This window comes from Pinus tabuliformis, chromosome 8, assembly GCF_031772625.1.
Source record: "Pinus tabuliformis cultivar Carrire ecotype Pingquan chromosome 8, CPIR1, whole genome shotgun sequence".
Taxonomy (NCBI): domain Eukaryota; kingdom Viridiplantae; phylum Streptophyta; class Pinopsida; order Pinales; family Pinaceae; genus Pinus; species Pinus tabuliformis.
The window spans coordinates 1,184,871,556-1,184,886,645 of NC_142294.1; the positions used below are offsets into that span (position 1 = coordinate 1,184,871,556).

Here is a 15,090-nt window from a genome sequence, read left to right on the forward strand (position 1 = left end):
GGTAGTAACCCTACAGATAAATTCAGGGGTTATCTCCATGGAAATACATCTAAAAGTGATAATGGCATGTGTTCTTGAGTGAGGGACTAAAGAGAGGGAAAATTCTTGGGCAATTTCCTCATCAAACCCTCGGAATTTCTCAAAAAATTTCATCCAATTTTCCCTTGTGAATATGGCCACTACTTGGAGATGTTCATGGAGCCTGGTGGAATTATTGGGCTCCTTCCTCATGAACCCTCTTGTAATTATGTTTATACCCCTTTGGAACACCAAATGTGGAGATGGAGACAATATTTTTGAAGAAAATAGGAAAACATAGGAATTTTTTTTTTTTTTTTTTTTTTTTTTTTTAAAACAGGCATAAATTTTTATGTATTTCTCCTTCTTCTATGGACTTAATTCCTCCTTAAATTGATATCATTTCTTGCATATATTGATAATCAAAGTGGGTATGCATGGAACCTACCTCCTCGAGCCAAAAATCGTGCTAAAAACCTATGTTTTCTTTTTCAAAACAGCTCACTGCCCCTCTTGTGGAACTACCTGTAGGTGATCCTGTAGAACCTGTAAGTGCTCCTGTAGAGAATGCTGAGAGCAGGAGGATGGGAGAGATCGATGGAGAATGATGGTTTCGAGGATGTGGGGGCACAAGGAGTCTACTGCAGCTTAGTTTACAAGGAGAGAATGAAGGAAAAGGTAGTGAGAGTGCTCGAGGAGGAGTACTTATTACTCTTTTCGAATATTTCTGGTGATGGCAATGAGCTGGAAAAAGTGTACGTTGGCCATATTTGGACCATTGGTCCCCACCTACCTTGTCATCATGGTTACTCCCCACAATCACCTCTCATCATTGCATTGGAGTTTACACACCCTCCACTACCTGTCCTTGACATTTCTCTTGAGTTAACTATGCGCACATGTGGGTGACATCTTTGGATGAGTGCAGTCAACTAGATGAAGGTGCCCAAGTTAACTGGCCACCTTTTCTTCATTCAACCTCAACCATATTGTTTCTCATGCATATCTTTCATTTACACAAATGCAAATAGAGGAGCAAGTTAGTCAATACCTATGATTCGAATGCATGTGTTGTGAGGTATTTTGGCTCTTTCTACTGCTGCATGCCTGTATTTCCTTTGATGCATGATGTATGCTTGTTGATGTGTAGTTTTTTGTCTTGTGTAGGTATCCTCTCATTGGATCTGAGCTTTAGATGTCTCCTTCAATCCTCATGGTTGCACTTCTTTTACTGCTGTGGCTGGATTTTAATGGGATCAACTGCTACAGGAATTCCTATAGGAGCTCCTGTAGCTGCTTCTCCCCTTGAATCTGTTGGGTTCCTATACCAATAGGTTTCATTTTTCATGATTGACTGTGGAAGTGCCAAATATGTTCATCCTTTCATGCTGCAAAGGTTCCATATTTTGTAAACCAAAATACCAAGAAAGTATGCTAGTCTAAATGCCACTACTGTCCCATTGCTAAAGAATTTCATTGTGTACAGGTGGTTGATTTTTGCCACAGCTGATGAATAGACAGACAGTTCAATCCTGGCTATGCCATGTTTGAATTTACTTGTTTTTAGAATAGAGAATAAAGATCTATCCACACAGTTTAAGCTTGGCAAATGATTAGATAGGTAGAGAAACAAAGGAGCCCAACTACTTAATCTGGGCCCTTGGAAGAGATAAGGGTAGATTTAGATAGGAGGGCAGTCAAAAGAAAAGAGGAAAATCAGGGTTTGCTAGTCCAAATGCACCCAATCCAAAGGAAGAAAAAATTCTAGGTGTGTTAGGCTGGGTAGGCAGGTTGAGGTTGCAGAAGCAAGTTTATGATCACTTTTTGTCTTGTCAAGAAAGACTCATCTCATCAGTAACACAAGTACCAAGGCAGTTGTGTGGTTGTTGAACAGTGGAAGCATGACTAACTTCCCCTTTCATTCCCCCAGAAATCATTTGCTAACATCCCCTCAAGGGCGTTGGGATCTGCCCAATAGTCCAGTTTCACTTCATTTTATAAGAAATCCTAAGTTGAACTCTGAGTTTACTTAGTGAAAAGAAGCCACATTTCTTGTGTAAAAGATCTTACCACTTTTTCACTTCTCTTAAAACCTAAGTTATTACTTTATCAACTTAGTGTTTCCTATCCATAATATCATATTGACACTAACTCTATTATTTAACTCCTTTATCATTCCCCATCCCTATTTTACAAAAAGCTATATAAAAACCCAAAAAATATAAATATCCCTACCCCTTGGCAACTATAGCCATATAACACTAGTTCGGGAAATATTAAGTTCATTTGGGACTTTTTATTAGCCCTTTCGCATTCATAAAACCTTGGGGTTAATTTAACACCTGGTTAAATTGATAACTGCACCTAAAGCCTCCACCTAAACCATGCATTAACCCCAACGCACATGTATAGTGGGATTAGTTTAACATCTGGTTAAACTAATAACCATACCCGCTCGAACCAAACACATAAAAACCCATTTATCCAAAGTTTTTAACCCCCGGTGCATTGATAAACATTAAAATATTCTGTGGGTCCCGTATTACAAACTGTCCACCACTTATCATCGCCCGTCGACCGTCCAATCCTGCACCCAACATCCAATGGCTGGCAGCAATATCAGAGCCCTCGATCTGCTGGGAGTTAGCGTCCGGGGGATGGGCGATATTGCTTCCGTATCCCTGCCATGTGTCGGCTTCCCGGCGTGATCGGAGCCCCCTCCTGCAAAACCACCCTGGGCCAAAGGCGGTGTGGGGAAAACTCCTTACCGCCCGGCACCTGCCCCCTGACATCAGGCCCACATTACCCGATCACGTCGCGTCCACATCGCCTGCCACTGCTCTGTACCAACGCCACATCATCTGCTAACATCACCATGTTGTCTGCCACATCATCCCACACGTCAACTGCCACGTCATCCTCCATACCCGCTACACGACAAAATTGCGTCATGTTGACGTCATCATAAAAAAGCACCAAAAAGTGCTAAAATGCCCAAATTTTGTTAAAAGTTGTGAAAACGACTATTTCACGTTCATTTCTATTAGTTCACCTGTGGAGAACGTGCATGCTACTTATGTCTAATTCGCGTCCAGAAATCTGATTTGACACCTAGACAAGCTCATCCTGCAAACTCGACCCCTCTCAGCTCAGTGTTTTGCCTGCAACTTGTACTAGTCGGCTCTAAAACAAGTATTTACCCATTGTTCACCCGTATACCCTATTTTCAAAATTTCTCCATTGAAATCGATTGAGCATCTAGAATTCAAAGTAGAATGCACTCCTGCCTGTGAATTACTGCCTTTTAGTTCACCATACAAGCCACTATTCAAAAGAAAACCTGCAAACCTTGCTCTCCAGTGCAAATTGACCATTAAAACACACTTCGAGCCCATTTCTATCGGAAGAGTCTTCAAAACTGCCTAAGCAATTAGTTGTTTTGTCAAAATCCCTTGCAAAAGAGCACCAACCCCTTTGTATTATCCAGTTGCCCAATTTAACTCAACAGAGTTTGGTTCTCCATTGAATTTCACTCAGCAAGGACATCTCCTTATAAAATTCAGACTCCAAAATCTCTGTGAAAAGACTCAGTGCTAGTGCTCTGTTTCCTGTTGAGACCAAACTCGAATCCAACTACAAACACAGTGAATCATGGAGGCCCCAGTAGCTCTAAATGTTGCACCCTTAAATGCACCACATAAGGAGTTGCAGTGGCAATCTCTTGCTGACAGAGACTATCAAATTGATGATATGGAGGGATACAAGCCTCACCTTCAGGCTTTCTGTGAAATAAGAAACAGCTACAAGAACAAGGCTGACATATTTGGGATATGGGAGTCCAGTATGCCTATTTATTATCTGCCATCAGTGAATGTCTTCCCTGACCTCATCCACCAATGTTGTGCCAACTATGAGCCTTCTCAAAGGGCAGTGATGTCTCCTTCAGGAAATGTTCTCTTTTACATCACCCCCAGTCTATAAATGAAATGCTGCACTTCAAACCAACTCAGCCTTTGGTCCCTCTCTCTATGAAGAAACTGATTGATCAAGCCTCAAAGTTGTCCTCTGCAGAGACTAGCAGGATTGCCAAAATGTTCATGTCTCCAGAATGTTTTGCCAGATACACTCTACCTTACCACCATGCCTGGTTTGATGAAACTAGAAGAATGATCATAGACATGATCTCTTACATCCTGGGATTCAGAACAAGTGAAGTGGTGGATGAAACTATCTTTGCTTTAATGTCCATCTTTTCTCCAGGACAGCCCCCTGCTGTCATGTATGATTACATCACCTATATAGCCAACAAAATGCATGAGAAGTTCATGAACCTGAACAGACAGAGTGTCTTCAAATACACTGCATACATCTACCATTTGCTACTGTACTATCAGTCTGATAGTTTCCCAGTTGTCCTTAAGAAATTGGATGCTAAGGGGGAGCGAAGGTCTGTGATATTTTGGACCCCAGTATTCCATTTAGTTTCAGACTCCCCTTACACATACTGTGAGTTCATTGACCTCTTCATCTATCCGGCTACCTGCTTGCTGTCAGCTACTCCTCCTGCCAGATTGGCTTATGATATGCAGAAAATATTGCAGCTCTTTAAGAACTACAAAATAGGTGACTAGTAATTCTACCAGAATCACACTGTCATCAGGATATATGGCTATGAGCTCTGCCCCTACAGACTGCCAAGATATGTGCCAATGAGACTGTTTGCCTTGGAGTATTACAGGAAATTGATCAGTTCAGATTTGACTCACTTCCATAGCACCAAGAAAAAGGCTCAGGTGAAATTCAAAGACCAACTTGGCCCCTTCATCATGAACAAAAAAGAAGGGTGGCAAGATGCTGATCAGATTTTAAGTGATAAACTCAAATTAAAAAGAAGCTTTTGGTGGGTACCCTATGACCCATGTGGCTTTATCAATGCAAGGAAAATGAAATATAGGCTGTCAGCTTATGACCACTGCAAAATCCCAGAGATAGAACAATTTGCCAACCAAGATGACTGGGTAGAGGGCACACTAGTTGAGGAGTTTACTGAAGAAGAAAAAATGGAGCAAACTATTAAAAATTTGGAAAAGACTCTTGACTTAGATTCTTTTCAGTAGGTCACATTCAAACTTCCACAGCACGTTGGGGAAAGCACATCAACTGCTGCAGCTCCACAAGCTTCCCAAGAAAAGACTACGTCAGCAGCAAGCATAGCAAAGGGCAAAGAGGTAGTAGGTGAAGAGCAAAATACAATGTCAGATCAACCAACTTCCTCAAAAGAGAAAGATCAAGGGCAAGCCCCTCCACCACAAACAGAGGCACCATAGGTGCCAGCACTACAGACTCCTCTCAATGAGGAAAGAAGCAAGAAGCAGGACAGAGAAGACTCCACACCTGCAAGTGGGTCAACGCAGTAGCCACATGCCAAAAGGCAAAGAATAGACCCTCAAGTTGAAGAGGAAATTTGTGAAGAAATCATACACATTCCAACACGAGAGAGGGAAATCAGCCAACAAACATCCACCAACTCTCACAGGCGAGAAAGAGAGAGGCAGCATGGAACAGAGGTATCTTCCTCAGGGCAGCAAGGTGCACAACCATCTGGCATCAAAGGAACTTTTATGGAAATCAAGGCCCAAAAGGAGCTACTTAGGATACAACTATATGATCAATTTCTAAAGACAACACCCTCCAAACAGCAGAGATTAATGGTAGCTTATGACATTAAGGAGGAGAAAATGATCCTAAGTCATTTCAAGCCTAAAGTGCCACAGCCACAGACAGCTGCAGATTATATAAAGACAAACCTAGAGGTCTTTGCCAAGGACATACACCCAATGGACCAAATTGAGCTACACAAGCAAACAGGTGAAATGGTCTATGCCACACTAGCAGATAAGGCTATGCTGGCCCACCCACTGAAGGAATCATTGAGAAATACATCTGCTCAATTGGATTTGGAGAAAATGTCTTCCCAGGCCAAAGATAACAGAATAAAGACATTGGAGGAAATTATTGTTGAGCTAGGGCATGATCTTAAAGATGCCAAGGGCATCAAGGCCCTCATGAAGAAAAAGGAAGAAGATATCACTGCACTTAAAAAACAATTGAGGCTACCTTTAACCATGCATCCTCAAGCTACAAAACTGATCCAAGAAAAGGAAAGTGAAGATATGATGGATCTGTTGATGAAAATGAATCAAAGGATAATCCAAATGGAGCAGGAATTAGAAAAAGCAGTGCAAGCCAAGCAGGGAGAGTCAACCTCCCAGCCACCTGAGGCAGCTTCAACAGTTCCTTCTACTCCTTCTACACTCACAGCAGCCATCCTTCCTATCATTCCATCCTTAGCAGCAGGTACATCAGGTGCAGATGCAGCAGCAGCAACAACAACACCAGAATCAAGCATGAATATGGAAGAAATGATGAAGGTAGTGAAAGAACTAGAAGTACAAATGACAGAGCTCAAGGAGGCCAAAGAGAAATTGGCCAAAATAGAGGTAAGCTATGACAAGTCCAAGATGACAGTAGCTGAAAAGACAAGAGAAATAAAGGCCTTGGACACTAAAATAAAATCATTGGAAAAAGAGCTTACCCTGCATAAGACTCTGACGGAAATAAAAACAATTTTGTGGGCCAAAATTGGCCAATCTATCACTGACCAGTGGCAGTCAATTCAGACCATACATGAACAGATAGAATTGATAAATATAGCTCAGTTTGAGACTCAAAGAGCCAGGGCATCATTGGGAAATATGCCTAAGTAGGCCAATAAAATGATTCAGTTCCCGAAAACTCACACCAAAGAGCAACTGGCAGCTCTGGATATCAATAGTAGGACAGATACTATTCTGATAGTGAAGAAAGTGCTGACCCTGAGAAATTTTGACAAACTCTAGAAAGAAAATGCCAAGAAATGCAGGCAGAAATCAATGCCTTCAAACTGAAGTTTGCAGCATTACAGAGCAAGGGACAACCCAGTTTGCTAACTAGCAGTGGAAAATTGTTAACACATGATCAATATGCCAAAAGGGTAAACACTTATGTCTCTAATCAAATCATAGCATCATCAAGCAGCACAGAAGAGACAGGGCCTCCCTCTGGGCAAAATTTATATGATAAACTGGAAAACCTGTTCTATATTGAACATGAGATAAATCACCTTTTTGAAGTCTATTCAAACTTCTATAGATATACTGAAGCTGATGAAACACTGATAAAGATACAAAGACATCGGTTGCCCACAAAAGATTGGTGGTAGGCAATGCTCGAAATTTTACCCAGGTGATTTGATTTCTGTTCCTTTTTGAGTCAACTACAGGTCAGCAACTCCACATACATGGGCCACCTAAGAAAGTGTCAAAATAACAGAGAAAGAAAGTCAGATGTGATGGCAGCTTGTTAAAAGAAAACCGAGCACAGGTGGCAAAAGACAGCACATCAGGGATGCAAGCCAAAGCTACAGCTATCAGCCGAAAAGAGGAGCCTAAAAGTCAACAAAAGCAGAACACCTAAGGCAGCCAGTACAACATATTTACTCCCTCGTTTTTCACGGACTCCCACATCATTTATTGCAATTCTCCAAAGTAGATAGATAAATTTATTACTAGATATTTTCCTACGGGATATTTTTGTAAAAAAACTCTCTTATATATACTCCCAATTGATATGTATTATTGTTGGTGATTTACACTTTGAATTGCGCTGTAACTCTGAGACTTTGTTAATACAAAGGCTATTGAATTCATTGTTGCTGGACTACCTGAATGTGGATTTGAAGTTCTGGGAACTGCTACAGAATTCCTACGTCTTTCTATGGATCAATAAGTTATTCTAACCTTGATCCAGATTTAAACGAGAACGCAACAAAATACAGAGGTAACCATAAAGATAGTTATGCAGCGGAAATAATATTTCATTTCATTAATGGAAAATACTAAAATATGCTTACAACTAGAAATGGAAATAAACCAGCTAGGGCGATGGTAGCTTATCTCTGAGAAGAGATGTGGTCGCTACATGCCTCTGAACTGTAAAGGCTACATTGTGGTGGACAATCTGTCCTTTTACAAAAATGTGACTTGTTACTTATAGTATTTTCCAGTTATAATACCATGGTTCAATTCCATGGGTGAATGAATACCATGGGTGGATTTTACAATACCACGGGCGATTGCCATTTACAATACCATGGGTAAATTCCATGGGTCGATGAATAATATGGGTGGATGAGTACCATGGGTGGATTTTACAATACCATGGACGGATGCCATTTACAATACCATGGGTAAATTCCATGGGTCGATGAATAATATGGGTGGATGAGTACCATGGGTTGATGCCATTTTCCATTCGGATCATTCCTCCCTCCTTAAGAAGCAATGGTCCCCATTGTGTAAAGTTCCCTCCTACGAAGCCTTTGTTGAATATGAAGAGCCACTGAAGAGAAGGGTTTTATGTGGTTAACCCAAAACCCTGATAAACGAAGATCTGAGGATAGAGATACCCTGTAATGCTTGTGACCAACTGTGATTTTGACAGTGTGCAACCTAGCAAATGGACTTCGATGACAAGGATTTTATGTCGTTGACCCATAACCATGACGTTGGTTACTGATGAAGTAGCAGGTGCCTACATAGCCTAGGGTGGGAGGGCACGTCTCCAAATAACCCAAGCTGAATGCTACTATGTTGAAACTGATGAATGTGAAGTAGGTGCCTACTAAAGTGGGGTGGGAGGGCACGTCTCTAATGGAAACCCACTCCGAATGTTGCTCCAGAATTAAAATGGACATAACTCGGCCAATATAACTCAGAATATTTATTATAACCTGTTTTTGGAAGTAGAAGGACCATTTTGCATCTTCCCACGTGATGGAAATCCTTATTTGGGCACTCTGAGATCTCAGATTCGCACTGCAACAGTGCTGCCGTCACAAAAATTCTGATAAAATCGCTGATTTTAAATCAGCGATATCTCCCACATCCGGACTTCGATTCGACCCATTTTTTTTTTGAAATTGGGTGATTTTTCGAGGGGAATCTAGATCTGATATTTGTTTTTGTAAATTTTTTACCAAATGTTTCAGATCTGATCTGAAAAGTCGCCGCCCAAAAAAAATTCCTGCAAAAAAATTGAGACTGAAATATGCATGAAACCCTCATTCCCATGGAATCGTAACCTGCTCTGATACCACTGATCCAGATTTAAATGAGAACGCAAAAAAATATAGAGGTAACCATAAATATAGTTATGCAGCGGAAATAATATTTCATTTCATTAATGGAAAATACTTAAATATGCTTACAACTAGACATGGAAATAAACCAGCTAGGGCGATGGTAGCTTATCTCTGAGAAGAGATGTGGTCGCTACATGCCTTTGAACTCTAAAGGCTACATTGTGGCGGACAATCTGTCCTTTTACAAAAATGTGACTTGTTACTTATAGTATTTTCCAGTTATAATACCGCGGGTCAATTCCATGGGTGAATGAATACCATGGGTGAATGAATACCATGGGTGGATTTTACAATACCACGGGCAGATGCCATTTACAATACCATGGGTAAATTCCATGGGTCGATGAATAATATGGATGGATGAGTACCATGGGTGGATTTTACAATACCACGGGTGGATGCCATTTACAATACCATGGGTAAATTCCATGGGTCAATGAATAATATGGGTGGATGAGTACCATGGGTTGATGCCATTTTCCATTCAGATCAAACCTGTGTTTGATGTTTTCTACGCTTGCAAATTTCATGTATGTTTCATAACTCTTAATAACAGAGAAAAAGAATAGCTCAGAATTTGTTTAAATACACTCTGTGTTCAATCTCTGCTACTTTTTATGTTTTCTTTAGAATTAGCCATAAACAGGGATTCTTAGTTGCCCCTGTTTCAACTGATTCTTTCACTTTGAATGTTGCCTAGGAATTCTTCACTGCTCCTTGGTGATATTCATGCACTTTCCCTCTGCCAGCATGATGAAATATTCTTGATTTCCTTTCATTCCCTGGCTTACATTCCACCTACTTCCAGATTTCAGAATTGTTCCAAGTCTGATTACCTTGCTCTATAGCATTCCCATACACCTCTAGCAGTTCATTCCCCTTGACTCCAATTGCCCAATGGTATACTCTCTTTCAGACTTACACCCCAGCTCTGTCTAAATCATCATCCAACAAACTTAAAACAAAAACCTGTGCATCATATCTAGCCCAAAATACTCCAAAACAAAGCTAAATTAAAAAGAGAGAGCCCTCTTTGATTGAAGGTTGGCTAGAATCTGCAGCTAAAAGACTAGTTAGTGGTTACCTCGGCCATATTCCCCTCTTTAAAGCTTTCTTCGGGGAACAACCTGAGTGATAACAAAATATTTAGCTTCTTTCAGTGTTGGGAGTTGTGAGGATGATGCTAGAGATGCAGATGAAGATGGAGAGGTAATAGGTAAGCTTCAGGTGAGATTTAAGGTGCTTCTTCCTCTCTTACTTTTGTGTTTTTTTTTTTCTCTTTACTAAAAATTGTTTTTTCTGTGTTTTTCTGGGACAAGAAGAAAAAATGATGATTGGGGTGTGATGTAGGTGTGGAATGGATGGCAAGGAGGGTTTAAGATTGTAGGAGGGTTTTTGTGTTCTTCCTGAAGCTTCCCTGCCCCTCAAACTACTTCTTATATTCATTTCTGGCTCTCTGCAATTCCTACAAGAGCCTCCTGTAGAAAACACTGAACCTCCTGTATAACACACAGTTTCTAAAAAAGAAGCACAGTGGGGTGAAAGAAATGTCAGAAATGATGGAGAAGAGTGTGGAGGAGATAAGATAGGTGCTGGTATGAATGTCAGGGCTCGGTGGCATCTTCTCTTGCTCTCTGTAGTCCTCCTACAAACTTGTAATACACATTAAAATTCTTTTTTTTTTTTGAAAACAACTAGGGGGCTGAAGGAGGTTTTCACCCAGGGATCTTATTCTTTTTTTCTTGTATTTTTTTTTGTGGCATCACTAGGTCGCCTTAGGAGAGGATTTCAACCCAATGATGGGACTCAAGCGCCCCATGGAGGTTTTCACTTGAGTCCTTATTTTTTTCTTTTTCCTTCAGTGAGTGGGTGAAGTTGAGGCTAAGACATGCTCCACTACCATCACTATCTTATTCAAATCTTCAATGAGATCTTGCTTGGAGAGGGGCTACTTGTAAACTTTCAATCGATGTCCATTAAAAAGCACGGGGATGGCTTCATCATCAATGGTTCTGATCAGAACTGAACCATTGTCATTGCATTTTTCCACAGTGTAGGGTCCCAACCATCTTGTCCTCAACTTGTATTTGAAGTCTTTATATCTTGAATCATAGATCAGTGCCCAATCTCCCTCTTGAAATTGCTTCTCCTTGATATTTTTGTCATGTCATATCTTCCTCTGAAGCTGAACTACCTCTGTGTGGAGAAGGGTCTAGAATATTTGTTCATACAATCCATTGAGCTAGAGTAATCTTTCCTTCTGTGCATGGCTGAGGTCTAGGTCTAGCTGAACTTCCATCCTTAGTGTATTGAATTCAAATTCTATTGATAGCAAAGCCTTCTTTCCATAGATTAGTTCATAGTGTGTGAACCCTGTAGTGGTCTTCCATATTGTGTTGTAGGCCCAGGTGGCCTCAACTAATCTATCTACCCAGTCTTTTCTGCTGCTGCTCACTACCTTGGTCAGGATCCCTTCCAAAGCTTTGTTAGTGACTTCCACCTACCCATTGGCTTATGGATGGTAAGGGGTGGTAGTATTGTGCTTGATTTTATGATGTGTGCGCAAGTCTTCTATCAAATTGGAAGTGAACTGACTGCCTTGATCTGTGACCAATTCTCTTGGATACCCAAACTTGTAGAATATGCTTTCTCTCAAAAATGCAGCTACTTTTTCCTTTGTTGCTGCTTTGATTGCTTTTGTTTCTGCCCACTTTATCAGGTAATCGGTGCGCACAATGATGTATTGTTTCTGTTTTGAATGAGGGTTGATAGGACGCACAAAGTCCATGCCCCACTTCTCAAATGGCTCAAAGGTCACTTGAGGTTGCATGGGCATCTCATCCTCTGGAGTAGGTTTCCCCATCCTTTGACACCGATCACATTGGCTGGTGTATCTAATCACATCTTGATGAAGAGTGGGCTAGTAGTAGTCTGCTTGCAATATCTTGAAGGCAGTTCTTTTTGCTGCAAAATGACCTCCACAAGGCCTGTCATGACAAGTCAGGAGAATGTCAAAGACTTCCTCCTCCCTGACACATCTTCTCAAGATCTGATCTAGGCCAATTTTAAAGAGATTATCCCCAATCTAGGTGAAAGGGGTACTTTTCCTTACTATCTTGCTCTTCTCTTTTGAGGAAAGGTGTGGTGGAAACTGTGTTGAAACCAAGTAGTTTGCTATATCAGCAAACCATGGAGAGAGTATTGAAATAGCAAACAGATGTTCATCTGGCATTTGGTCATCCACCATTCCTTGTTCACCTGCAGGAAAATTTACTCTAGACCAAAAGTCAGCAACAACATTTTCTTTATTAGGCTTATGAACAATGGTCAAATCAAACTGCTACAGTAAAAGAAACCATTTAATAATGCAAACATTCACATCCAGTTGTTCATTGAATATCTAATTGCAGCATGATCAATGTGCACAAAGGTTTGATAGCCTATGATGTAATGTCTGAATTTTTTTAAGGAATGTGCGACAACTAGGAGTTCCTTGTTGGTCACTGTATAGTTTAACTCTGCCTTTGACAAGTTTTTGCTTATAAAGTATATGGCATAAGGTAAATTTTCATCAATTTGTCCAAAGGCTGCTCCTAAAGCTTTGTTTGAGGCATCTGTGTGAATGTGGAAAGGTAGGGCCCAGTTTGGGCCTCTCAGAATTGGGGTAGTCACAAGTTTTCTCTTCAAGGTATCTAGGGCTTCTTGACAGTTTTCCAACCATATAAATTCGACATCTTTACCTAAAACACCAAACAAAGAGGAGGCTATCTTACTAAAATCTTTAATGAATCTCCGGTAATACCCAACTAAGCCTAGGAAACCTCTAACATCTCTCACCTTTTGAGGAGGTGAGACCCTTTGGATGATGGAAATTTTGTTGGGGTCCACCTACAGTCCTTGTTGAGATATTGCATGACCTAGCATGGTCCCTTCAGTCATCAATAATTCACATTTTTACGGACTGTGGGATAGGTTCATCTCAATACACTTATCTAGAACTTTTCCTAGGTTAGATAAGGCTTCCTGAAAGTTAGAGCCATAAGGAGTAAAGTCATCCATGTATATCTCTACTGCATCATGAACTAATTTAGAAAATATACTCAGTACTGCTCTTTGGAAAGTGGCTGGTGCATTACACAAACCAAAAGGAAGGACCCGGTATGCAAAGGTACCCCAAGGACAAGTGAAAGTGGTCTTATATTGGTCTTCTGGGCTGATTTGAATCTGATTGTACCCACTAAACCTGCCTAGGAAAGAGAAAAACTTTTTCCCTGCTAGACCGTCTAACACCTGATCTATGAAAGGTAAAGGAAAATGGTCATTTTTAGTGGCTTTGTTCAATTCCTGATAGTTGACACAAATTCTCCACTTTCCATTTTTCTTTGGCACTAGCACCAATGGAGAGACCCATTCACTACCAGAGATGGGATAGATGAATCTTGCATCAAGAAATTTTTGCAGTTCTTCCTTAACAATATCTTTAAGTGTTGGATTCATCCTCCTTTGAGGTTGCCTGATTGGTTTTAAATCTTTCTTAATGTATATATGATGAGTACATACTAAAGGGTGCACTCCCTTCATCTCCTTATAACTCTAGGTGAAGGCATCTAAATGTTTTCTCAGTAAGCCGCACAGCTCCTTCTCCTGGGAAGTGGATAGGGATGGATTGATTTTCAAGGTCCTTTCCAGGTCGAACTCTATATTCTTAGCATGGAGAGAGGTCAGGTCGGCCACATAGAGATTAGTTGAGGGGTTGTTTTTGGTTTCTCTCACTACGTCCTCTGAGGGTAATACACTGGGAGGTGGATTCTGAATCAAATTTTCAATCATATCATCCTCATCTTGTGGTTTCCCCCCATGATGGTTTCTAATGCACAAAGTGGTGCAAAATAGACTTCATCTTCATCCTCCTCCTCCAACCAGAGAGGTAGATCATGTTCTAGCAAGGGTTGGGCAGGAGGGTATAGGATTAACTGCTTGGACATATGCCCATTCTTTATGGTCATGTTCCCAGCTCGACAGTGGATGTAGGCATCGACGGTAACCAACCAGGGTCTTTCCAGGATGAGAGGATACCCAGTGAGCTTTGCCTTCAGCTGGAGAACTATGAAATCAGCAGGGTACTCCCAAGAATCAATGGAGACCATCACATCTTCCACAATCCCCTCAAGGGTCATGGTGGAGCGGTCTGCTAATTATATCATGGTTGTGGTCTTCCTCAAGGAGCCCTGGAGGTTGAGTTTGAGCATTGTGTCCTTTGTCATCACGTTAATGGCAACTCCTAGATCAGTCAAGGTATGCGGAATCATTGTGCCATTGATGTGGACTTCAACTACTGGGATTTTAGGGTCTAGATATTTTGGACAAATTTGTTGAGATTTTCTGTTTTAAATAAAATAGGCAAAAATCCCAGTGTGTGACAACAATAGAAATTTGTTGCTAGATTAGCTCCAGGTTGTTGGGAGAGAATTAATGCATCCTAAATTTGATGTGAGAGGCAGTTAGATTCTCCTTGCTATAAAATAGGTATCCATACAGATAGTTTGGTGTGTGGTGAGAGTTTCTGAGGGTTTTGATTAATTATGTAATCTCCTGTTTTGATTAATAAATTGCCGATGCCTATGTTTGGTGGACGTAGCCCAGATTGGTTGGGTGAACCACGTTAAACCTCTGTGTTTCCTATGCATGTTTTTAATAGCTGTTTATATGCTTTTATGTTTGTTGTGCATCTGATCTCCAACAAGTGGTATCAGAGCATGTTGGAGTGTGGCGCTGCCTAGCACATGATTTGGACCGAGAACGTTGCTGAACGCCAAAGAACACTGTTGCGT

The 15,090-nt window shown here is 40.9% G+C and overlaps 1 protein-coding gene across 1 annotated transcript in view; it reads left to right on the forward strand.

Annotated features, from left to right (window-relative positions):
* The first annotated feature begins 4,196 nt into the window (after window positions 1–4,196).
* The window catches only part of LOC149239586 (uncharacterized), a 135,515-nt gene continuing 124,621 nt past the window's right edge, over window positions 4,197–15,090 (forward strand). The window contains exon 1 of the mRNA XM_089369909.1: window positions 4,197–4,465. Within this exon, the coding sequence (XP_089226035.1) occupies window positions 4,197–4,465 (269 nt within the window). The remainder of the gene's footprint in view (window positions 4,466–15,090) is intronic.